This window comes from Papilio machaon, chromosome 19 (genome assembly GCF_912999745.1).
Source record: "Papilio machaon chromosome 19, ilPapMach1.1, whole genome shotgun sequence".
NCBI classification, from domain to species: Eukaryota; Metazoa; Arthropoda; class Insecta; order Lepidoptera; family Papilionidae; genus Papilio; species Papilio machaon.
This window is the reverse complement of record NC_060004.1, coordinates 1,588,235-1,613,980: the sequence shown is the minus strand read 5'-3', so window position 1 is coordinate 1,613,980 and position 25,746 is coordinate 1,588,235. Positions and strand designations below refer to the sequence as shown.

The 25,746-nt window shown below is 32.9% G+C and overlaps 1 protein-coding gene across 1 annotated transcript; it reads left to right on the top strand.

The window, feature by feature from the left end:
- Positions 1–1,321: 1,321 nt before the first annotated feature.
- On the top strand, positions 1,322–25,332 carry LOC106708300 (putative fatty acyl-CoA reductase CG5065). Its single transcript, XM_045682363.1, has 13 exons — positions 1,322–1,477; positions 15,607–15,721; positions 17,775–17,891; positions 18,605–18,724; positions 18,945–19,070; positions 22,177–22,322; positions 22,866–22,978; positions 23,255–23,447; positions 23,948–24,094; positions 24,185–24,274; positions 24,354–24,518; positions 24,814–24,912; positions 25,028–25,332. The coding sequence occupies exons 2-13, from the start codon at positions 15,623–15,625 to the stop codon at positions 25,185–25,187; spliced, it is 1,575 nt and encodes a 524-aa protein (XP_045538319.1). The 5' UTR covers positions 1,322–1,477; positions 15,607–15,622; the 3' UTR covers positions 25,188–25,332.
- Positions 25,333–25,746: the final 414 nt, after the last annotated feature.

Genomic DNA, 25,746 nt, shown 5'->3' with positions numbered 1-25,746 from the left:
TAATATTATAAATACGAATTTTAATGATGAATGGATGTTGTGGGTTTCTCTAGAACGGCTCAACGGATCTTGCTGAAATTCTTATTCCGCGCAGACGGAGTCGCGGGCGACAGCTAGTTCATAATAAATTAGACTTGAATTCTAGGTTAAAGACTAGGACTAGGACTGGACTGGACTTAAGTAAAATAAAAATTTAATTTTACTTAAGTCCAGTCCAGTCCAAAGAATTATACATGCTTGTATTTTTTTTTAATTTTCCTGTTATTTCGATGAAATGACAAGTAAGTATCATGTTGCGAAATACAGCATAATGTGAACATGACTGTGGCAGAACACGGTCAAATTAATTTTATAGGTCGAATTGGTAAAATCCAATAATATGAAAAGTGATATTAAAAGCAGTTTAAACTACGAGAATGTACAGCACTGGCGTCTATAAATTGACTCGCTAAAAGACGTAGGATTTTGTGCTTATTTTATTTTCGCCATCTTGGCGCTGATGGTAACGGTTTGTATGGGTGGTGTGGATTCGAACTAATAATATATAGATAGATTTAACTGTCATGTAACATTAACAAGCTCGTTTAAATCGGAACGAAGCAAAAGCTGTCACTTCCAAATAATCGCCTATCCCTTTATAGAGATCTGTCATGTAGAGTCGAAGAATTAAGTTAGATTCCTACTTAGAATCGAATATCATATAACATAATGTATGTATGTATATGTTACTAAAATAAATTGCAGACAACAATTCATGGAAATAATTACATAGTAGTAAAAAATCCAAACGTGAGATAACTTTATCAAAACAACTATATAAAAAAGTAATAACTATAATTATTGTTGCTTGTTTTTTGCAAAACATGTATTACCTAAATACGCAGTCTAATGCTTATTTATTCTATTTCGTAATGATAAACACTAATGCGGGACAAAGTTTGAGAAGAATGAGAACATAAACAATAATTGTGCAAGAAGTTAACTTTATCAACTTATGTGGAACCACGCGATACTAGAAAATTTATAAAATCGACATTTTTGAGCATCAAATTGCAAAATCGAACCCACGATTTATGTTTCACATGCACATACACGTGGATAGTAACCTATAGACACAACATTTTTATAACATCTAAATAAACTTTATAATAATTTGTCATTTACATTTTCATGTATCCGCCTTTGAGTATCAATTATAGACATTACTACCTACGTAGAACTGCGTCACTTTATATTTCGCGGTGTTATTTTTTTTTAAATTATCTGGGCATCGAATCTGTGACATACGAATGCTGTAAGCTGATATAGCCGAGGAAGCGGCGTCTGAGGGCAGTACAGACTCGGATTTTGCAATCATCGCACGTGCCTTTGACTCCATTACCTTATCCTTCACATCGACAGATCGCAACAGCAGTTAAAAGTTACATTAATATAAAATTATAACAGAGAAGACAGTGATTTTTTATAGTTTTTATTGGTATGTAATTTTTTGTTTTCTATAATTTTCACTTAATTTTTATAATTGATATTATGAAATAAATTTTATCTATGTCAATACCTAAAAAAAATTACATTTAAACATACAATTGAAATCTTAATCAATTTTCATCTAGTTTTAGAACAAGCTTAACATAGCTAAGTCTATGCCAGCGATGATTTTGAAAGCAACCCCGTGTAAACCAGTCATTAATTACTAAATTTAAACGCTCATTTATACTACACTTAACAGAGGTTCACTCTCTTTTAAGTTCAGTCCCTTAACGCAATAGAAAAAATTCCGGTTACTAAAAGACTAGTAAGGTACATTGCAACATTTACAAATCGCCATAACCTTAGTGGTACGGATTAGCGATGCAGTGGTCGTAGGTTTGAATCCTACCACTAACGTGAAACATATGTATTCCAGGAAAAGTTTTTACTTAGTTTATTAGGAAAGGTGTCAAGTTACAATTTAATAAGGAGAATTTTAAGTTTGAAAGTGATACCAATGTTATTTTAGAAATTAAGTATACAAAATTATAATTGTGTACGTCCGAAACATCAAGCAGAGAATTTAACAAAAAAAAACAACTAATTGAATACAGAACAAATTCATTTATCATAGTTTGAAGAAATACAAAGATTAATTCATAAGAAAAACAATTGCAAATTCCAAAAACAACTCCCTCTAAATATTGTTGTTTGTTGTTAATTGTACCTCTTTTTGCTAATATACTTTTGAATGTACATAAATGCATGTTTGATGTTCCGAACAAATTCAAGTGTTGTTATTTTACAAAAACTCACGTATCCCTTATCAAATAATAAAACAATATTGTTGCTCTTGATTTTGGAACGGAACATTTTTACTAACACCATATACCATATATATAGTTAAGCCATAATTATTAAAAAAATCTATCTATCAACATGGAGGAAAAATTATACAATTAATATTAGTTATTTCAAAGTTAACATAATTGCTATTTGGTTAACCAAGTTGAGCATTGTAAACTTTATTTCATATAAGTAAAGCTTTACGTGTGGTTAATCTACAATAACTCAGAGACGTTTAGTGGTTACTTAAGGAGAGTAGTGAAACATATTAAATCAATACTAAAGTTCAACAAGTGACTCTAAAATAACTCTAAAATGAAGCCATGGTTATCCGCCTCTGAAATAACCTCAAAACAGATTGTATTGGTCTTTTCGAATGGAATATATGAAATCATAATAAGTTTATCAAAGCGTTTATAACAAGAATATACATTGAAGAAGATCGAAGTTGAACTTCTAATCGAACTGGAATAAAACTATCCTGGACATAGAGAGAAATAGTATACCCACGATCGTCACAATAATTCTCGGATGAGAATGTTCTAATTTTCTCCTTAGTGCGTAATATTATAACTTTGTAAATTTTGTAATATTTCTTGAGAACTGTGTGAACAGTGAACTTAGCGTTAAATATTGTAATTTAAGAAAAAAACAACATCGGGTGAATGTCCTGCACTCATTCGTAAAGTAATTAAACAACAAGTAAACATTTTTATGAACAGCCTTTTAAATGAATAAATATTGTAAGAAATTTTTAACTAGGTCGAGGTTAAAGTAAAATAAAAAAATATGTTTTTAAAATAAATTTACAATAATATCGTTGTTTACGTCAATACTCGCGTGTGTCAACATTTTTTGTCTTTCTCAATGTGCACACTAAACGTGCCATGTATAAATCAGCTCTGAACCGGTTCAAAAGTTCAGCTCACATAAACTTGAACCGTTGAGCTGGTTCAACAATCAAATTGGCAGCTCTCATCGCTGTTACCTGCCTGCCTGGAGCAACTAGCAGTTCGCAACTCGAAACGAATGTAAAAACTATATGCAGCTACAAACTGAGCTAAGCTTCGAGCCAGTTCACTGATATACTTCTCATGTAAGCCGTGAGCTGCAGATCATAATTGTTTGTTTAGTTACCAGGGTCTACTAAACGCAAACGTAGTGATTTAGGCCCTTCGTGCACAAAAGTTGATAGATCTCCGGTATCCGGCGATTTTAGCGCAGTAAAATCTGTTTAGTACACGGGCACGGATCGCCGTCATTTTGTTGTCATCAAGATCCGTTGAACCGTTTCGGAGATATCTTTCTTATAAAAAAACTTATTAGTGTGATATTGAGAGTAAAAAATACTACATATTTTTAAAGACACAATCGATGACTAAGATACTTTTAAAGTATTAAAAAATAATTTAACTTAAACACAAGGACACAATGAAAAAGTAAATTGCATAAGTTTAAGTATTCCAGTTTAAAAAATTAAGCAACTGCGTATAGTACGTGTCGATTGTAAGGTTATGCTTTAATTAGCATTTATACGACCTTCATAGTAAGACAACGTATAACATACAATATTGTGTAAACAATAAAAAAAAACACAAATCTGCTTTCTCCTTAGTTTTAGAACAGAAAAATTAATTAAAAGCTAAAAAAAACTGATCGACCGAGTGTTTCCCGTTGAACCTCAAAAATATTCCCATCGGGCCGAATGATTGGTATGCCGATACATTTTCATTGGATCGATTGAGTCAAAAAATCTCATCGATACAATGAATTCTGGGAAAATCTCATTGAGCCGTAAATCGATCGGTCCAAGGGGAAACACCAGATCGACTGAATGTTAGACTTTAAGTTAACTCTTTAACATTTGTGAAGCTGAATTATATATCGTTAGTTTCCGAGACCAAAATCTATAAGAATAAAAACTAATCGCCCTGTCATTATCTTTGTCAAAACAGAGATAGCTAAATGTTTTAATAGGGAAATCCACGCTTAAATAATATAACTGCGAAAGTTTGAACACTGACTGAAAGAACTAAGCTACTTCTAAGTTTTTCTTTATTCAACACAGGCGTAATCACGGGCAAAAGTTTTTTTTTTAACTAAGGCGTACATGTAATGTAATATGCTTCCGTGTTCTCGTATTTTCTGGCAAACATTTGGTTGCCCACATATTTTCGAGCACATTAATTTTATTTTAAAATGCTGATTAAAACATACAAATATCAGGTGATAACTTAAACTTATTTAAATAACAAACCTTGCTTAAATCATTATTTTACAAGAACAAAACAGTCAGTCGGGTTAAAGAAAAACACCTAAAATTTTTCTCACAATTTACACGTGATGTTTAGTTAAAACAATTGAAGAATAAAACATATTGAGGTAAAAAGACGCTAAGTTTTTTTGATAATATAAGTAAGTAATTTTAATAATACCGTGACATCATGATGTGTCTAATCATTTTAGAGTTAAATTGCAACTGTACCTATCTGGTCCGGCAAGAGAGTTATAGGCAATTAAGTGTTATTGTTGCGGTTAGTTCTGACAAAAAATATATAAAACCTGTTTAGACATAGAAAATGAGATACAAGACATGTCGTGAAATGACAGGTACAGTCCCATAAGGAGCTTGTGAAACTTTTTTTAAAATTAACAGCAATTAACAATTGTAATTCAGTGTTACTTATGCTCACCGGATCCGATAAGTTTGTCGTTCTATAACTGTCGTTTCGATAGCCGTGACACTTGTAATGACAAATATTGTCAACCCTCTCATACTTAAAAAAAAAAATTAGAGACAAAAAAGGTTGTCCATCTTACTATCTTACTTCTTACTAATACTATAAATTCCAATGTTTGGATGTTAGTAATAAGGTATGAATTTTACCCTTTTTTAATTCTGCGCAGACGAAGTCGCGGGCAAAAGCTAATTGACTCTCTTGAGAATTTTATTCATCTAGATTTCTAGAATTAAATTTATAGCGGCTTTGTTCGCGGTTTTCTATTCAATTGATGCCTTTATTATGATTAAAAAATAAAAATTACCTACTATTCGAAATTCGAACATAATTCATAGTCACAGAAATTTGATTTTTCCATAAAATTGCCTTTACTATAAAAAAATATGATCGAAAACATATGTTGTCTCTGGTTTTTTTTTTCAAATATTATGACTAAATATTTAAATACAGGTTTTTTGTCAGTGGAAAATTACGATTAGTTGGTTGTTACGAGGCGACATATTTCTTAACAAGGAAATTAGTAAGGTTAAAATATTAGTTGTTTAGTAGAAGCCCACTATTTAATTCGCTAACAAATAATATATTAATTTGTGTAAGGTCGTATAATGACCTTAAATTTACGAGGTCAAAATCTATAAAAGATAAAGACATTACCGCCTAAATTATTCTAATCTTACTATCTTACTAATATTATAAACTAGCTTCTACCCGCGACTCCGTCCTCGCGGAATAAAAAATAGAAAACGGGGTAAAAATTATCCTATGTCCTTTTCCTGGTTCTAAGCTACCTGCCCACCAATTTTCAGTCAAATCGATTCAGCCGTTCTTGAGTTATAAATAGTGTAACTAACACGACTTTCTTTTATAAAGGGTGTCTCAGTAAGAGTGCACTTTTTCATTTTAAAATAAAAACAAGTATTTTATGACAGAGTTGTGATATTTTTATTGTATTGTAAAGAAGACATGTTCCGATTAAGTATGGAATTAAAAATCTGGCAAATGACCCCCACGGCTCCGATGACAGGCCATTACTCTTTTCATGAATTTTTCCATGACTTTTGCACAGATATGTGGCTGTATCTCACCGATGACGCGTTGGATTTCCGATCAGAGTTCAGGAATTGTTATGAATTGAGATTTCACAAAACCCCAAGGAAAAAAATCGCATGATCTTGGTGGCCAGTTGACATCAAAAATTCGTGAAATAATGTTTTCTGGAAATCGTTGCTGCAATAAGTCGATTGTTTCATTCGCGGTGTGGCAGGTTGCGCCGTCCTGCTGAAACCACATGTTGTCCAGATTCATACCGTTCAGTTGAGGCCACAAGGAGTCCGTAATCATATTCCTGTAACGAATGCCGTTCACAGTCACTGTAATTTCGGCCTCATTTTCAAAAAAGTAAGGTCCAATCACGCCGCCTGACCAAAATCTGCACCAGACAGTTACTCGTTGTGGGGTGCATTTGTTTCTCATGGATTGCATGAGAATTTTATGAGTCCCAAATTCGACAATTTTGTGTATTCACGAAGCCATTCATGGATCCATATGGATCATCGGAGAAAATGACTTTTTTCGAAAAATTGTGAAATTTAAAGTTGTTGAGAACGATGTTGTATTGATGTTTTCGGATTTGGTCGGAAACCGACCGGTACGTTGACGCAAAGGATTCTTATAATCATATCAATTTTTTGATCACTCTTCGAATGGCTGACGCATTAGGTGCACTTTCTCGGCTGCAATTTTTCCCATTTTTGTAATAAGTTTTCACAATTATAACGCGTTGTTCTTTCGAAAAGCGCACCTTTTTTAATAATCGGAATAAACAGAGGTGACAACTGTAAAATTTCAGACTCGCCACTAGCACGAAAAAAAATATATTCCAATTTTAAAAAGTGCACTCTTACTGAGACACCCTATATATATAGATGCGAATAGATGGATGGATGTTTATTTGAAGGTATCTTCGGAACGGCTCATGGATCTTGATGAAATTTAGCACAAATGTAGAATATAATCTGGAAGAACACATACGCTACTCATTAAGATTTTTCTTTATTCCGCGCGGACGGAGTCGCGGGTGACAGCTAGTATATAAATATTCTATGAAAAGTAAAAATGTAAGCATATTATGGACAAAATAATGAACAAACAAACAAGAAAGTCATCATCTCGGCACACTGGGTTTTGTAAACTTTGATTTAATTTTTTACGGCCGGCTTCCTGCCTGTCTCCATCCCTACTAGGGAGAAACAACAAACATGAAAATAATGAGATTAAATGTGGATAGCAACAAAGGTAGAGGAAGATCGAAAAATGTATGTATGGGTTGTGTGAAAGAGGATATGCGTAATATATATTAGATACTAGCTTTTAGCCGCGACTCCGTCCGCGCGGAATAAAAAAGTTCCTATGTCCGTCTCCTAGTTCTAAGCTACCTGCCCACCAATTTTCAATCAAATCGATTCAGCCGTTCTTGAGTTATAAATAGTGTAACTAACACGACTTTCTTTTATATATATAGATGTATTCAGATATGACAGGTGACAGAGAAATATGCTATATGTACTACACATACTGTGCCAACCTTCGTAGGGACAAGGGCAGCATTAATTAAGTAGGATAAATTAAAATACAGAAAAACTGATTTATTAAACGTATAAACAAAAATATAAACAAACTGAATAATTGAATTAAACAAGAGACAATTTTTTTATACGTGTTTTAAAAATGTCACGACTAATAATAATTATTACTAAAAACAATTTTATAACAATTTCTACTTTTATATATTAAATGCATAATATTAATGACAACACTGAGGACGTTTACCACAAAAAAGACATATGAAGAAATAACATATTTAGCAGATGAGAAGGGAAAGAGTACTAAAATTAGGCCTCCGTAACGCAAACTCATCAAACGAAACGCGGAATTACTTCCATTTGACGACTGTCTTATGCGTGGTCGTGGTATTGCAGCGAGCGAGCTGGCCCATTCGTGCAACAGTTGTTGCTGTCGTCTACCACTGTTAAACAAGCATATCTATATTCATATTAACGTATTTATTTCCTTGTATCTAATTAATTATAGAAGTTTTCTAAGCGTTAATTTAAATTTTAAAATAAATAAGCATACTAACGACTTCCGACTTTGCAAGTTAAAAAAAACGTCAACTATACTTATCAATTTTAATTACTTAAGTTCATATAAAAGTCAAGGTTAATGCTCCAACTTGCCATGGTTCTGTATTATATAATTACAATAGATTATTAAATAAAAACAAACAAACGCTTTAGCAGAAAAAATTAACACTTATAAAACAATAAAGGTAATTATAAAAAAAATCTAGATAACCTGATGAACCTTCCGTTTTTATGCTGATTCCCCCGAGTAAGTAGTAACAAAAAAAACTTATGCTGATGAATACTTGAGGTTTTTGGCACTGAAAAGGTTTCCGCCCGCACAAAACTACACCTGACATTAATTGACATTGTATAATAAGATTCAATCTTTAAGACGGTCAGATAAATCCACTGTGGGTTTATTAAAGCACACTCAGGCATGTGCCCCTAAACTGAAACCTTTTACTTTGGTTTTCAACTGCAGTGTAGCTTGTATTGACACATGTTTCTGTTTTGCTGTTCAGTCGAAATAGTCAAACTATCCATGTGCAGCGTCTTGTGCGAGCAGTTATAAAGTTTGGATGGCATTATACATGATCTTAGGGTAATCAATTTTATTGAGGTTAGGTGCATGGTCATCATGTCATTTGTTAATTATTAATACAGTGTGATATCTAGCGCAATATTACAATAAAGTCACGTAGAATATTATGATATTCTTTGATATATAGTATACTGTTTACATTATCAATGATTAATTAACGCAATAATAATTGAATGCCAAAAGATGTTATAGTTACAAAACTAATAATCCTGATACCTAACTAATCTAAAGTCGGAAAATGATCCTGCATTAATTTTTTGTGATTATTATCTGATAAAACTTTATTTAATCGGAAATTTCTTAACTTTTTTCTCGTAGACTTGGGAACCCCTTACTTTATATATACCTACATTCTAAAACCATCACCGAGTCTTTTGAGGATCTTAAATCCTTCATCATGATCACTTTATCTATCACTGTTTTCAATAATATCCAACAAATTAAATTAAAATTGTCGTATAAATTATTAATTTGTTTTATAACAACTTAGTAGTATACAAGCTGTCGCCTGGGACTCCGTCCGCGCGGAATATAAAAAAAAAACTTAATTTGTAGCCTATGTGTTCTTTCAGAACATGTTCTACATCTGTGCCAAATTTCATCGATATCTGTTGAGCAGTTCTGTAAATACCTACTAACAAATATCCATCCATCCAAACATTCACATCTATATATATAAAAGAAAGTTGTGTTAGTTACACCATTTATAACTCAAGAACGGCTGAATCGATTTGACTGAAAATTGGTGGGCAGGCAGCTTAGAACCAGGAATAGGACATAGGATAATTTTTGCCCCGTTTTCTATTTTTTTTTCCGCGCGGACGGAGTCGCGGGCAAAAGCTAGTTTATAATATTAGTAAGATAGATTAGACAGCTGTCAATTTGTATCCAGTAATAATGTTATTGTCCAGTCTAATAAGGGCGTGAAGACACGTGCGAGCTAATAATGCCTTCGCCTTAATAGCATTCCTATGACAAAAGACCTCGCTTCTAACAACAATACGAGGACAAAGTAATATTATACTGTAATTAAAGAATTTATGGCTTCAAAATCAGGAACTCAAAACTTCGATCCGCTGTAATCGATGTGACCACACATATCGTTAATGCGACCAGTAGTTTTTTAAATTATATACTAGTTGTAGCACGTAACTCCGTCCGCGCGGTATTAAAAAAAAACTTATTTAGTAGCCCATGTATTCCTCCAGGTTATGTTTTGCATATATACCAAATTTCAGCAAAATTTAGCTGCCGTTTAGCAGATAACCTTGTAACAAACATCTTTCCATCTAAACTTTCGCATTTATAATATTAGTAAGATTTATAGATCACAAACTATTGCTGCTTAAATATATTTTAACGCGTGTTTTTAATGCTTTCTAAAGTAATATAACAAACAATAAATTAATATTTATTTATCATTTTTAGTTTTAATAATAATTATTTATTAAAACTAAACAATTAATAGTTTTTTGACCTATTCGTAGTAGATGCTTTGGCAATTGCTACAATGAATTCAATTTTGCTCGAAAATCGCATTAAAATAATTAAAATCCACTATGAAAATAGTGCAATTTATTGCAAACCAAATTTCCCGATCGCATAATTTCACGAAATTCAGCTGTTAAATGTCCAGCCAGATCGTGTGATTATTATTTATATATTACTGTAATGCAACTATTTCACTTAAATTTTAGATTACGGTAATATTACACTAATATTTGTTTATTACCGTAGATAAATGAGCAAGGCAGTTACAATTTAACTATCAAATCAAGACGAGTAACTGATGAGGTTGATCAGTTTCGATAAAAAGATAGTTTTTATAATAAACTTTGCTTTTCGTATGTTATATTTGTCTAGAATAAATGTTTAAACTCCTAAAGAGTTTAGAATGGAAATTTCAGATTTTCAATTAGTCTTGTTTGTTTTGTTTTTCTTAAGTATTTTTAAGAACATGAACAATCATAGATGGTATGAGTTTTTTCAAATTGTCGCCATATATTTGTCAAGCTATTACTTATCTTATTACATTGTGTTAGGTAACAATCTTTACATTACATTTATTACTGTAACGGCCATGTCTTGGTCGGTTATTGACGGAGCAATGTTTGCTGTACGCTTAGCGGTCCTCCATTGCCAACTCGACATGTGTTTGTCTTCGCTAAGTGCGCACTGAGTATGCTACGTTTATACAGTTAATGTACTATTTGTAACGACTATGGCTTTTTTATTTTTTATTTTGTGTTTATGGCGTAGAGGATGTGTTGTGTTAGAAACTAAGTTTAAATAATTAAAATACGTAATTTTAAACTTGGAATACTTTATGTTCTGAAAGTCACAATGAAACCTGTTTAGCTAAATAAGTAATAATTTTTTTACGTTGCTTATCCTTAACAAAATTTAATAACGTACCTTGTAGTTAGTAGAATAGTGTAGTTTATGAAGCTCCTAAGTAAAGAGACGTAGAGCTAAGTTAGCAAGCAAGACTGCTTGGAAATGCTTTTAAAAACAAAGTAATTTATTTATTTTGTATACATATTTTAATTAAATTCACATATTTTACAGCAGACAATAACATTTATTTATAACAATCGGCATATTAAATATTTAATTTTTGGAGGCAAAAAACCCTTTTTAATTTTATTTCGCCGCGATCGCCATTGAAATTACAAAGACCGTCAGAGTTCAATGCAAACGTAATGCCACATACGTTAGTTCATTTTCCTTGTCAATTTTCTTTCGTAACGTGGTTGAATGAATCACGTATCGGACGTGACCGGCGACGTCGTCACACTCTTACGTATCGTCTTGAATAATGTTATCTTACTAATATTATAAATGCAAATGTTTAGATGGATGGATGTTTGAAGGTATCTCCGGCTCAACGAACCTAGATGAAATTTGGCACAGATGACACAGTCTGGAAGAACACATAGATTACTTATTACGTTTTTTTATAATTCCATGCGGACGGAGTCGCAGATGACAACTAGTTTTTTTAATAAACCTATGTTTTCGTATGACAAGATTCTGAGGGAGACGACGACGTAAGGAAACTGAGTGCGTGCGTGCGTTAGGCAACTATGATAATGAATGAATGAATGAACGAATGAATTTTGCTCAACGTTTTTTCACAGGGTAGCAAAATTTCTGTCTCGATTCGCACGTATTTCTCTGCATCTAAAACAAAGCCGTGTTTTATGCGTTTCAATTGCGACTACCATAATTTATAATCTTTTTTATAAGTTAATAGTCTAGTTAAATTATGAATAGGAAGAGGAAGGCATCTAATAGGTGTGATGCAAAATTATGAAAAATATTATTTGTTCGCGAATTAAAACAGGAACCGCGAAACATAAACAGATGATTATGCTATGTTTTTTTATAACATTTATCCATCTGTCACATCAGCGACGATATTAGCATAGTCGTGCAAAATGAACTATAGCTAATTATCTCGTGTATAGGGATTGCAATCCGGCGTCATTTTCAGTCCGGCCGGATACAACCGGATTCCCATCAATCCGGCCGGATCCGACCGGATCCGACCGGATTGATTAAATCAAGATGATTTTCGCTTTTTAGTACAAAATAAGTAAGTTAATCAAGTGTCACTGCACTTATATGTAGGTAGTTTTTTAAAAATAAATCACAAATATATAAAATCGACTTTATTTCTTAACCAATGTTAAGACTAATAGACAACAAGAAAACAATTAAAATTTAGTAGTGTAGGTAACTAGTAATAATTTTACGACGTAACGAGTAGCTTAGTCTTTCTAGATTTCACTTTCACAGATAGATCAATTTATAAGTAACAATATTAATTATCAAGTAACTATAATATCTAATAGATACAATTAACCTTACGTAATTAACTGAAATGAGATCAAAATCATTATTAAAGTATTTGAGAATGCTAACAAACAAGTCTTATAGGTATTTATGATTATAACAGATACCATTATGATTTGATGAATCTGTCGAACGAATGAATGGCAAAAATTATCACAATAATGAGTTTAGAACTCTTTAGTTTAATCAACTTACGATAAATAATTATTTTAAGTAATAATTGTAAAAAAATATAAGTATTAAAAGAAAATCAATATTGATTTTGAAAATTTTGATCGTAGAAAACAAATATTGTTAATTGTGTCATCAGCTAAACGACTTCTAATAGAGCTGCAAATATATACGCACAACGCATTTAAAGTACCTACTCATGCAACAGCTATATTATTTTCCCACAAACTGCTAGCACCGGATCCGGTTTTCGGATCCGGTATATTGGTACCGGATCCGGTAACCATTAAATGATGCCGGATCCGCCGGATTACCGGATCCGTTTTTCCGGATTGCAATCCCTACTCGTGTATGAACATACAGACGAGGCTAAATTTGTAATCGTAGCACTGCTTAATGTCAACTTTAAAACAATTACCAAACAGAACTGAACAAAACAAATATAGTCACAAAACGCGGAATCGCTTGTAGGTTTTTATAGGTCATGTACAAACACAAATACTGATACATATATATGTACTTAATAGTTTTTTTAATGTTGTTGTTCTTTTTTTAATACAGTAACATCTCCTTATACGTTTCTTAACCTCGCTTTTATTTTTCGCGGGTAAAAAATTATTACCAATTCCTTCATTCAACGCAATATATTTAACAATTCGTGGTTTACGACAATATACTCTGTATAAATTAGTGTCTATTAGCGCTTCGGCATTTTTTGTAGTGGAAGTATTATATTTATATATTCTACCTGCACGTGTTGAGGCAGCTTCTACAGAATAAAAACGTGTCTTTTTTTGCTAAGTCTTTTGTTAGTTCTTGTGTATTTAATTTTAGCATTATTTATTTAGTTATTTACACTGTGTGAAAAATTCTGAATAGATTTGTAGTTACTATTTTAAATTCATTTTCTTTACCCCCCCCCCCCGCGAATAGTGTTGTTTTTTTTTGTACTTGTGCATTTAAGAGGTTATTTCTTCAATGCACTACGAAGTGAGCGTGCTGCAGACTGCACCTAGTCTTAATATAGAAAAGGCAATATTTAGTAATTAAAATATTTCCCAAAAGCTTTATTATTATAAATTTCATTATTTTATATAGATATTAGCTGTCGCTCGCAACTTCGTCCGCGCCAATTTATAAAAAAAATTATAACCTATGTGTACTTCCAGACTGTGTTCTAAATCTATATTAAATTTCATGGATATGTATGCAGCCGTTCTGATACCTTGTAACAAACATCCATCCATCTATACATCCATTTTAACATACGCATTAATAATAATTAGTAATATGGATGCGTATTATGGCGTTATTATTAAACGAACCCGGACTGGGATCAGACTGTTTTCATAAATAGATTTTGGCACATTTAGTATACTATGCAATGCTTTAACCTTCAATACGGAAAGAGATCTACATTTTAAAATTGTGTACATACTTCGAATACTGTTGTCCATTCCGTAAACAATATTTCATTCAGTTTATTTTGTACTCGCTTTTTAAATCTACAGTTGAAACGTTTATTCTAATATATTTAATTTTTATTTTATTTATCCCGGTGTTTTATTTTTAAAACATGTTAAGTAGAACTATACAAGAATTTTAAAAAGTTCACGGACTTGTGTTGGCTTATATATTACTTCTTTTATAAAGGTAAGTACTGAATGAAATAAACGTTTATCCGTGTGTTGAGACCAAAATCTACGTTTAAAACATATTATCTCTGTTTTGTCAAAGATGACATTAGGCAGGGATGAAGATATGTTTTATATAAAGATTTTTAGTTGTGTTTGTCAAATAAACGTCAGATTTACGTTTTCTTTTGTTTTCTCTAGGTTATGTTTAATTATTTATTAAATAACGGCCGAAACTAATTGATCCTTATAATTGATCCTAATATTATTTTAATTACTTTATAAGAAAATATGTACACAAATGAATCAATCGTCCTACAAATTTAGTTTCAAGGTTGCTCTTGTTTTTGATGCAAATTATTGTTTAAAAAAATTGGAAATTCCTTATTTAAATTTTCTATTAGCATGCCACGAGGTTAGAGCCTTGCTCTTTGTTACTTGTATTATCTTAATCTATTTTTTCTGAAGGTTCAATTTAAATACTGCATGTTAAATATACTTACGAAAAATATGGTGATAATTATTAAATTATTATAATACTTAATTACAATATGTATCTTTTGACCGGATAAACTTAATGCTTTTAATATACCTAAGTTATCTTTCAAGTATAATACTTTAAATAAATAATAATAATAACAACTTCTTTCGCAACTTAAATATTTATTAAAACAAAATAATCAAAGTATGAACTTTAAGATAATGATATCTGATTTCACACTTTGAAGATTTTACTCATGATCGAACTTTTTTGTATCTTTTCTTGTGTAAAACAAAGCTTCAATTTATTAAGTCAAAACGTATTTGTGTAGGAAAAACAGAACTGGGTCTAGCACGAATATTTGTCAAATAAAAATTTTGTGCTGCATATGGGACATTATTTACAATGACGATACGAAGGCGTGTCACAAATATTCGTGGTAGGTCCACTGTACATTTTAATTCACAATTACAAAGTTTGCCACAAAGGTACATTTTATTTAAACTATCTGTTTATTCAGTTAAAACTATTTATAAACTATCAATTATTAAGACATTGGCGTTAGTGTTTTCGCAAATCGGTCCAAACCTCTATGAAATTGGAAATATAATTTTTCTTTATTAACCTAAAGTAGGAAATGGCTTTAGTTTTTTGTTTTTCTAACTATTTTTTTTTACAGATAGTACGTATTGAAAATGGTTGCCCGGCCGCCGTCACCAGTGGGCGCTTTGATTCCACGGTTCTTTGCAGGGCGTCATGTTCTTATCACGGGTGCTACTGGATTTATGGGCAAAGTAAGGAAACTAACAGATTTTTTACTGAACTATTTAAACTATCAGCCACAATTAGCTAATATTCTATATTATTAGACGATTGAACCGAATTGTTCTGTCTGGCGTCATTCGAAAGTTTAACCAACTTTTCATGCGAAATTATTATTTTTGAGTCGGTTCGTTTTGTAACTATTTGCTCTTTTTCTCAGATCAAGAGATAATTAAAGGTTATACAAAAGAATATACAATGTTTTTGTTACTTGCTAAAATGATAATTACTCAATGTCAAAGAACACATTTGATTCTTTAAAAAATAAAATTAAAACGTTAAATTGTATTCGTATTTTTTTGTTTTGTGTTACTGATTCTTCATACGATTAAATGAAAAATAACAGAATTTAATTCTGACAAATAGTTTACAAGAAAATCACAAACTATTGATGCTCGTTTAAGCTCGTTGATGTTTCGGTTAAGCTTATTAGCTTAACCGAAACATCAACGAGAAGGGCGCGGCCATGTTTGCAAAGATTTTAATACTGAATAGACGGTACATCACCGGGAAGGGTACTGATATCATAGTAAAGAGATCAGGCATACCGATGGCTCCTACAAATAAGAACCAATGTGAAAATTGACAACTTTTCAGAGGAGGATCTCAAAGTTTCAACCGTATAGGAAAATATGCCGCATACTTTTACTTCAGTAAAAAATAACATTTACACCTGTAAATGTGTATTTTTTGTTTATCGCACGTTATTAATTAAACTAAGAGGTAGCTTTAACACAAAAAAAGTAAAAATCATCAATTTGTTACTTTCCCTTATACATAGGACCCATTGATACATTCTTTACCACCAAGGCGAAGTCGGGGCGGTTGGATAGTATGTATTAATTGAACTGTGGATCCGGTCGAGTTCTGAAGACGTTTAATATACATTTGAGATCTTTATATTACTATATACTGAGAGCGTCGGTGGCTCAGGGGTTAAGCACTTGACTTGCAAATTGCAGGTCCTGGGTTCGAATCCCGCCATGTACCAATGTGTTTTTCGATTTTCGATTTACATATGTACATTTATCCGACGTTCTTACGGTGAAGGAAAACATCGTGATGCAACCTGCACATATCTGAGAAGAAATTCAATGATATGTGTGAAGTCAACCCGCACTGGGCCAGCATTGTTGACTGTGGCCTAGTCACCCCTAACTTGGGGTAGGCTCCGAGCCGCTCGGTGGGGACGTATAGTGAGCTGATGATGATGATGATGATGATGATATTACTATAATTTGAGATTAAAAAAATTCAAGAGATTGTTAGTATAAGGAAATTAAATTCAATATCAAGATCAAGGTATCTCGTTGACTTTTGTTGACTTTTGTCACTACTAAGTACTGAATATTTGCCATTGAAATCGTTTATAAACATTAATCAAGACAAAAGGCGTGAATAGTTTTTTACTTAATGTCATGTTCCTTTTTATTTATGTAAAAGGAAATAATAACTACACCTGTATAATATATTACATACGATTATACTTAAGTTAAATATTACACAAGATCTATCGACCTTGTGTAATTTTATGAGATAATTTACGGTCGATTAACACTTCCGGTTTACCGCCTTACAAAATCAAAATGTTACGTTGTCGAGAACTTATTGTTTTTAAAACTAAAAATGTCACACGATAGAATACTTATCACAGCCTGCAACAATATTTATTCCAGTGGGTCTAGCATAAATATTTGTACCAATCTTCATTTATACTTTGATCTGAGAAATTTCGTAGATGACGATACGATGGCAGTTGTCACAAAGATTGTAAGTCTGTACTAAATTTCATCAAGATCCGTTAAGCCGTTTCGGAGATATCTTTAAACAAACATCCATCCATCTAAATATTCGTATTTATAATATTAGTCAATTTAAGATTTTAACATGTATAAAACATTCGTAAGACATAATCGTTAACAAAGTAAATGACATGTAGTCTAGTTGGAGTCTAGTCAGTCCAGCCGTTTTAAATTAATTTTTAATTTAAATGTTTAATAAGCAAACGTTTATTTATTATTTCAGGTGCTTGTGGAGAGGCTACTATCGACATGTCCTGATATAGGTTGCTTATATCTTCTGTTGAGGTCCAAGAAGGAGATCGCACCAGAAAAGCGTCTGCAACAACTGAAACAGTCGCAGGTTGGTCTGCTTATTAAATGTTATGTTATGTTGGATAACTAATACAGGGGTAACCAACTTATTAAATGCGATTACGATTATTATTCAATTATTTCTCACTTTAATTATATAATATTGATTTTATCTTTTTTTATTACTTATTATGTAATCTTGTCGTATTGTTTAATTTAATTGAAATAACTAATTTTATTTTACTGCAGTTATCGTTTTTGATAAAAAGTGTTAACGTCAAACCCGACTCAAGTTAAAGTAAAATTAACTATACTAACTGTCGTCCGCGACTTTGTTCTCGTGGCTTTTAAAAAATAACTTAAATATGTTCTGCCAATGTGTTCGTCCAGACTATGTTCTAAATCTGTGCCAAATTTCATCAAGATCCGTTAAGCCGTTCCGGAGATACCTTCAAACAAACATGCATCCATCCATCCTTCAATCCTACAAAAAAGTACCTTTTAATCCGGCAAATTACCTAATGTAGATTCTATATGTAAAAAGTAAAATTAACGCCATTAATGCTATAAAACATACAACAAATAATAACTTTACATAAGAAAATAATTGTTTTAAGACATCAAAAAAGACAACTCTCCATTTAGCAGTACAATTTTATATATTGGAAAATAAACTCTGTTTCTAAAAATATATTATAGATCTGTATTCGATCGTGAATTCTACTGGTCTGACTTTCTTTAGAACTGTATTTTAATTATTAGGTGTTTGACGTAATACGCCAAACTAATCCTGCGCAATTGGACAAGCTGCGAGTTATCCCTGGGGACGTTTCGGAACCCGGCCTAGGGTTGCCACAATCTGCACTTCAAATTCTGAAAGAGGTATATTATGCAACTTTTATTTATGAACTGTAATTCTTTTCAAATATTTTGGCGGCTCAAGGTCATCGGCGCGCCGTGCAGTACACTCACTTTGCATTCCAATTTTAAGAGCCGCCAAGATATATCAAAACTACTATACAAATTGAAAGTATTACAAAACGTGTATGTGTACTACAAATTGTACTACAAAATTTGTATCTACATTTTTATGTTTTACCAGGTTTCTATAGTGTACCACTCTGCTGCGACTCTCAGATTCGACGAGCCCCTGCCGATGGCTGTGCGGCAAAATGTTCTGTCAGCAATACGCATGATGGAGCTCTGTGACCAACTGCCACATATCGAGGTTATTTTTTTTATATTAAACGGCAATACATAAATTTTTTATAATTGGCAACACACAATGCATTTGCAACATTGCCTATGTGTAGAAATTACTTCTGATTTCTGTTTCTGTTCACTTCGCAATTTTACCGAAATTAGGCTGTTAGCACGTTTGCTATCTTTTACTATAAAAAACCATGTTAAAAAAAAACTCCTGTGACCGTTAGAAAAAAGTTGACCACAACGCAATGTCAAGAACATTGAAAATATATTAAACTAGCTGTGCCCGCGACTTCGTCTGCGTGAAATACTATTTTGGGTAGCATTTTTTTATGTTAATTATTTTATTTAACCAACATGCTATGCTTTGATGTATGTAGAAGAACATAGAAAGAGGTGTGCCCGGACCGCGCCAAATGTAGGTCCTGGGTCTCTGCCTACCCCTCTGGGTTACGGGTCGTGAATTATGTTGTTGTTGTGGTTTTTACTTAAACTTATAAAAAATGCCAAAAAATATAAAACTTACAAAATATTCACATAAACATCTTCCCATACAAACATTCATCCCCTATTCCATTTTGTTACATTGCAACCTTGAGGGTAAAAGATTTACAAATTTAAAATGTCATATTTATTTATATCAGATCAGCAGCCTAAAAAATAAGTTTAAAGCTTCTAACTGTAAAAATGACGATACTTCCATACAAATTTCCACCCTCACTTTCAGCCTCTTATAACCCTTTTTTCGCGTTAAAAAGTAGGTTTTGTCCTTCATCAGGCTCTAGACTAAATATTGGTAAGAGTAACATCAAAACATGTTAAACAAAACATTCACCAAAACCTTACATATTGCCTAACAAAATTTCATCCCCTATTGTTATTTAGCACTATTGGGGGCAAAATTTTTACAAAAATTTAATTTCCTATTTATTTATATAGAATTAGTAACCTCAAAAATAAGTTTCAAGCTTCTAACTGTAAAAATGACGATACTTTCATACAAATTTCCACCCTAACTTTCAACCTCTTACAAACCCTTTTTCGCGTTGTAAAGTAGTCTTTATCCTTTCTCGGGCTCTAAACTAAATATTTGTAACGGTAACAGCAAAACATATTGAACAAAACATTCAACAAAATCTAAAATATTCCCAAACAAATTTAGCACCCTTAAGAGTAAACTTTTTTCAAATATTGAATATTAATTTCTTTATATCAAATTAGCAGCCTCACAAATAAGTTTCAAGCTTCTAACTGTAAAAAAAGACGATGCTTCCATACAATTTTCCACCCCCTCTTTCAACCCCTTGCAACCCCCTTTTCGCGTTAAAATCTAGCCTACGTCTTTCCTCAGGCTTTAGACTAAATATTGGCAAGGATAACAGCAAAACATGTTAAACAAAACATTCACCAAAACCGAGCATATTGCCAATCAAAATTTCATCCCCTATTGTTATTAACGCCCTTGGGCGTAAATTTTTTACAAAAATTTAATTTAATATTTATTTATATAGAATTGGCAACCTCAAAAATAAGTTTCAAGCTTCCAACTGGAAAAATGACGATAATTCTCTACAAACTTACACCCCCACGTTCAACCCCTTGCAAACCCTTTTTCGCGTTAAAATGTGCCCTATGTCCTTCCTCAGGCTCTAGACTAAATATTGGTAAGGGTAATAGCAAAACATATTAAAGAAAACATTCAACAAAACCTCACATATTGCTAAACAAAATTTCATCCCCTATTGTTATTTAGCACCCTTGGGGGTAAAATTTTACAAAAATTTAATTTCATATTTCTTTATCAAATTAGTAGCCTTGAAAATAAGTTTCAACCTTCTACCTGGAAAAATGACGATAATTCCATACAAACTTTCACCCCCACTTTCAACCCCTTCAAACCCCTTTTTCGCGTTAAAATGTAGCCTACGTCTTTCCTCAGGCTCTAGACTAAATATTGGTAAGGGTTACAGCAAAGCATATTAAACAAAACATTCACCAAAACCTCACATATTGCTAAACAAAATTTCATCCCCTATTGTTATTTAGCATCCTTGGGGGTAAAATTTTACAAAAATTTAATTTCATATTTATCTTTATCAAATTAGTAGCCTTGAAAATAAGTTTCAACCTTCTACCTGGAAAAATGACGATAATTCCATACAAACTTTCACCCCCACTTTCAACCCCTTCAAACCCCTTTTTCGCGTTAAAATGTAGCCTACGTCTTTCTTCAGGCTCTAGACTAAATATTGGTAAGGGTTACAGCAAAGCATATTAAACAAAACATTCACCAAAACCGAATATATTGCAAAACAAAATTTCATCCCCTATTGTTATTTAGCACCCTTGGGGGTAAAATTTTTCCAAAAATTTAATTTCATATTTATCTTTATCAATTTAGCCTTGAAAATAAGTTTCAACCTTCTACCTGTAAAAATGACGATAATTCCATACAAACTTTCACCCCCACTTTCAACCCCTTACAACCCCTTTTTCGCGTTAAAATGTAGCCTATGTCCATCCTCAGGCTCTAGACTATCTGTGTACAAAATTTCATTTAAATCGGTTCAGTAGTTTTTGCGTGAAAGCAAGACAGACAGACAGACAGACAGACAGACAGACAGAGTTACTTTCGCATTTATAATATTAGTAAGGATTAGTAAGGATTAAAGTGCAAATATTTAGTAAACTTAAAGGCATAAAACGTGACGCAGTGACACGTGACTCATAGTGGAATAAAAATGTATTTGATTAAAAAAAAAACATTGTTTATACCTGAGATGTGATAATAACTCAAATATTGATTTACCGCACCAAAGAAGCTCTTACACGGTGTTTATTTGCAATCGCTTCTCTATAAAAATCTTAAACATTGCTATTTATTAAAATGATAAAATCTTAAATGCTGAAAAATAAAGTGTACAATTACATTTAGAAAGTTTTTCTTACTTCTTGTAGTCAGAACATTTTAAACTTAAACAATTTTTTGATTTTTTTTTTAATTTAAACTAGAAAAAATATTTTTACTTCTGCATGACATAATTTTAAACCAGCTTGTCTTTTTTTTACAATTATGAATAAACACTCTGTACATAGAATCTTATATACTTACTATGATTTAATTTCAGGCGTTCATGCACGTGTCGACAGCATACAGCAATTCAGAGAAGTCGCACGTAGAAGAGACAGTGTACGAGCCGCCCGCGCAGCTGCACCATCTGTTGTCGCTGCTAGAAGTTATGCCTCCGCCTCTATTGTCAACCATTACACCACAGTAAGTACTAGTTATCCTAGCCATGCCCCGTGGCATCCCTTATATATATCGTCTAGTACACCAACCCTCAAACTGTTTTTTTCTAGTAGGCACATTTAAAAATATTGGTTTCGATTAACTCCCTGTAATACTTGTTTTTTTTTAACTTGTGAACCGTCAATTATGTTTCTTGCTAGTACACCCTCGCCTGGTCTTCTGTAGACCTCCCTTACACCTGAACCTGGCTAGTTACAATTATAGATTAGAACCTCCTATTTGTATTGTATTTAATGACGCTCATCATCTTCCGGGCCTTTTCCCACTCACGTGGTGTCGGCACTCAGGGTTTTATAAACCTCAACGTTTAGGCTTAAGTTTTTACGGCCTGTCGCCAACCCTACTTGGTCTTTTAATGACACTAACAACTTAAAATAAGAGTCATGGAATAAAAATAATATAGTCTCGTAACGTAGTTAATACAAATTATATATTATTATTAGGTATTTTTATTACTATATATGTTAGAAGTAAAAATTAAAAATAATGTTTTCCTTGTTATTTTAGGTACATTTCACCTAAGACGAACACGTATACGTTTACAAAGGCTATGGCGGAGGAAGCTGTCAGGTTGCACGGCACACAGCGGTATCCCACCGCGATATTCCGACCTACTATAGGTAACATCAGCACTGTCTTCTACGTCAATAAAATAATAAGTCATTAGCAATTGTTTTATTTAATCTGTAATGGTTATAAAATCGCAATAAAACGATATCTCGAACTGACAGATTGATTTGATGATTAATGTAAAAGGCTTTTTTAAATTAAGGTAATATTTAGTTAAGACTAGAAATTTAAATAGTTCCTTTTGTGAGAAATTTTAAGTTTACTTAATTTATGATGTATCTTTGAATATGTTTCGACACAGAAGTTTGCAGTGTGATTTTTTGCAGTGGTATCCTCGCTACAGCACCCTTTCCCCGGGTGGATCGAGAACCTGAACGGACCAAGCGGCATCATAGCGGCGGCGGGCAAAGGCCTTCTGCACGTCTTCACGGTGAAGGACTCCGCGCGCGCAGACATGCTGCCCGTTGACATCGCCATAGACACGCTCATCGCCGCGACCTGGGAGACAGCCATAGACAAGTCAGTTATAGTTTTCGACTTCCATTATATACAGACCAGACACTGCCGGCGAAAAAACAACTTACAGGAATTTTCATCGCGTTTTGGTGAATGTCGCTTTGCTGCCTCGTCCATTCTGACGCTCAAACTGCGTGAATATGAATTTTAATCTCTGTGGGTGAAACCAAAGATTTTTTTTGTGACTAAGTAGTCACTGTTCACCTTGCGGAGGCATTTACAGCTTCACCGGGCTTGAGGTGGCCGGGCGTAGATGGCGCTTAGCCTAAACCTCGTTTAAGAGTAACTAGGCTCGAGGGCTCCCTCAGGAGCCTCGGCTCGGGCTGTTACTTCGTTATTATTATTACCGGATTGGGAAACCAAAGAGTCGCAGTCGTAGTGCTCAGACTAGTTAACCGGCTTCAGGGACATATCAGCGAGACTCCTCAATACAAAGAAACATCTCCTAGGACTACTTCTTTTACCCGACAATATAATTACCTAAATAAGTATTCGTTTCACAGATCAAAAGACATACGGGTGTACAACTGCAGTACACAAGAGAATCCAACGACGTGGGGACATTTCGAGGAGGCCATGCGCAAATATATTCGCGAGTATCCAATGAATGGCGTCATTTGGTATCCATCCGGCACTGGAGTTGAGAATAGGTACCTATTTTATCACCTTAAACAGAAGTAAATAGTTATACAATAAATTGTGATGTGGTTAGTACTAACTAATAAAATAAATAATTTCAGATACGCGCAGAAGATCTTGGAATTTTCTTTACAGACTTTGCCACTTCATGCCGCGGAATATGTACTACGCAGTATCGGCATGAAGCCACAGTAAGACTCCTTAAGATAACTTAACCTAACTAAACCTAATAGTTTTCTTTGCTAAGCCCCATTACATTACATCTTTTAGATTGAATCTCATCACAGCATCTCAGAAAATGAGCGCAATGAATGGTGTCCTTGGCTTCTTCGCCCTTAACGAATGGGATTTCGACACACACAACGTACAGAAACTCAGATCTCGCTTGTCAGTAGAGGATCGACGCATTTACAACTTGGATCCTAATTCTATCAAGTTAGTATCCCAAAAGTAATTTAAACAAAAAAAAATATGAACGTTGACCATATATTTCTAGTTGATTACATAATTTGTGCGATTCCTCCGTAAAGTCTCGTTATTTTTATGCACATTTCGTTACACGACAGAGAAGAAAGATGTAATTTAACTAGAAAAAGACAGAGAAAAAAGGCTATTCGGAATACATACTTTGTATATAGAGCATACTTAAACATACTGCCTCTTTCTATTGGTCTCAAATTAAATGGTTTCGGTTTTTATTGCGTATGTATTTTAGTTATTTTTTTTATAGCTGGCAAGATCTCTACAGAAACTTCGTTAAAGGCACGAGGCGATACCTTTTGAAAGAAAAGGACCAAGACTTAGAGAAGGCAAAGCGACATATGCGCAAGTACGTTCCGTCTGATTTAGTCATTTGACTCTCCCTACTAATAATTGAGATAAAATAGTATTTACTTGGCTGAATTTATTCTTAATAGTTTATATTCAATATGTTTCTTTTTCAGAATGTATTATCTTCACAAAGGTGCAATTATGTTCACCATACTCCTGGTCTTCCGACTGATGCTACAGAACAGATACATGCGGGACCTGGTTTACGGCATTTTGAGGCTTTTGATGTACATTGTCAGTACCACATACTCCAGAGTTACAGCACAAGTATAGGCTAAGTTAGTTTATCATAACGGCTTCAGAACTCTATGTAGTTTTCCAAACTAATTCAACCTTCAAAAGTGAAATAATTTAGTGTACACTACTAATGTCACTTTATGGTTTTTACACGATTTTACACCAAAAACCGTAAAATATTTTCAAACTCACCGAATGGTGAAATTAAATATGGCTTCTTACTTAAGATATCTGAAGGAAATCATTAGTTATGCTTAGCATAACTTTCGAAATTGTCGTCAACAAAATAATATTTTTAGATTTAATTAACGTATTATGTGATAGATAATATTAAAGATAGACCCTTGTGATTGTAATTAGTTGCCCCTACTGTTTCAGTTTATCGTAAAAATGAAGAAACGTGAACAGTTTTAAAACTATACTCATGACATATTATAATTATAAATTAAAATGTGTCATTTAATAAGAAAGATATTTGATTTGTTCTAAAGGGTCTATCGCTGTAAATATAACTTGGTTTAAGAGAAGTGATAGTATTCGTATAGTAGTGTTAAGAATAACCTAAGGAAGTTTCATGCTTTTTGTTTTGTAAACC

What these genes read in the sequence shown, in the direction of transcription:
- LOC106708300 (XM_045682363.1), top strand. Translation starts at nt 15,623, where the DNA reads ATGGTTGCCCGGCCGCCGTCACCAGTGGGCGCTTTGATTCCACGGTTC. An exon ending in AACAACTGAAACAGTCGCAG is followed by an intron (nt 17,892 to 18,604) that starts GTTGGTCTGCTT and finishes TTTAATTATTAG; the next exon opens with GTGTTTGACGTAATACGCCA. An exon ending in TTGGATCCTAATTCTATCAA is followed by an intron (nt 24,519 to 24,813) that starts GTTAGTATCCCA and finishes TTTTTTTTATAG; the next exon opens with CTGGCAAGATCTCTACAGAA.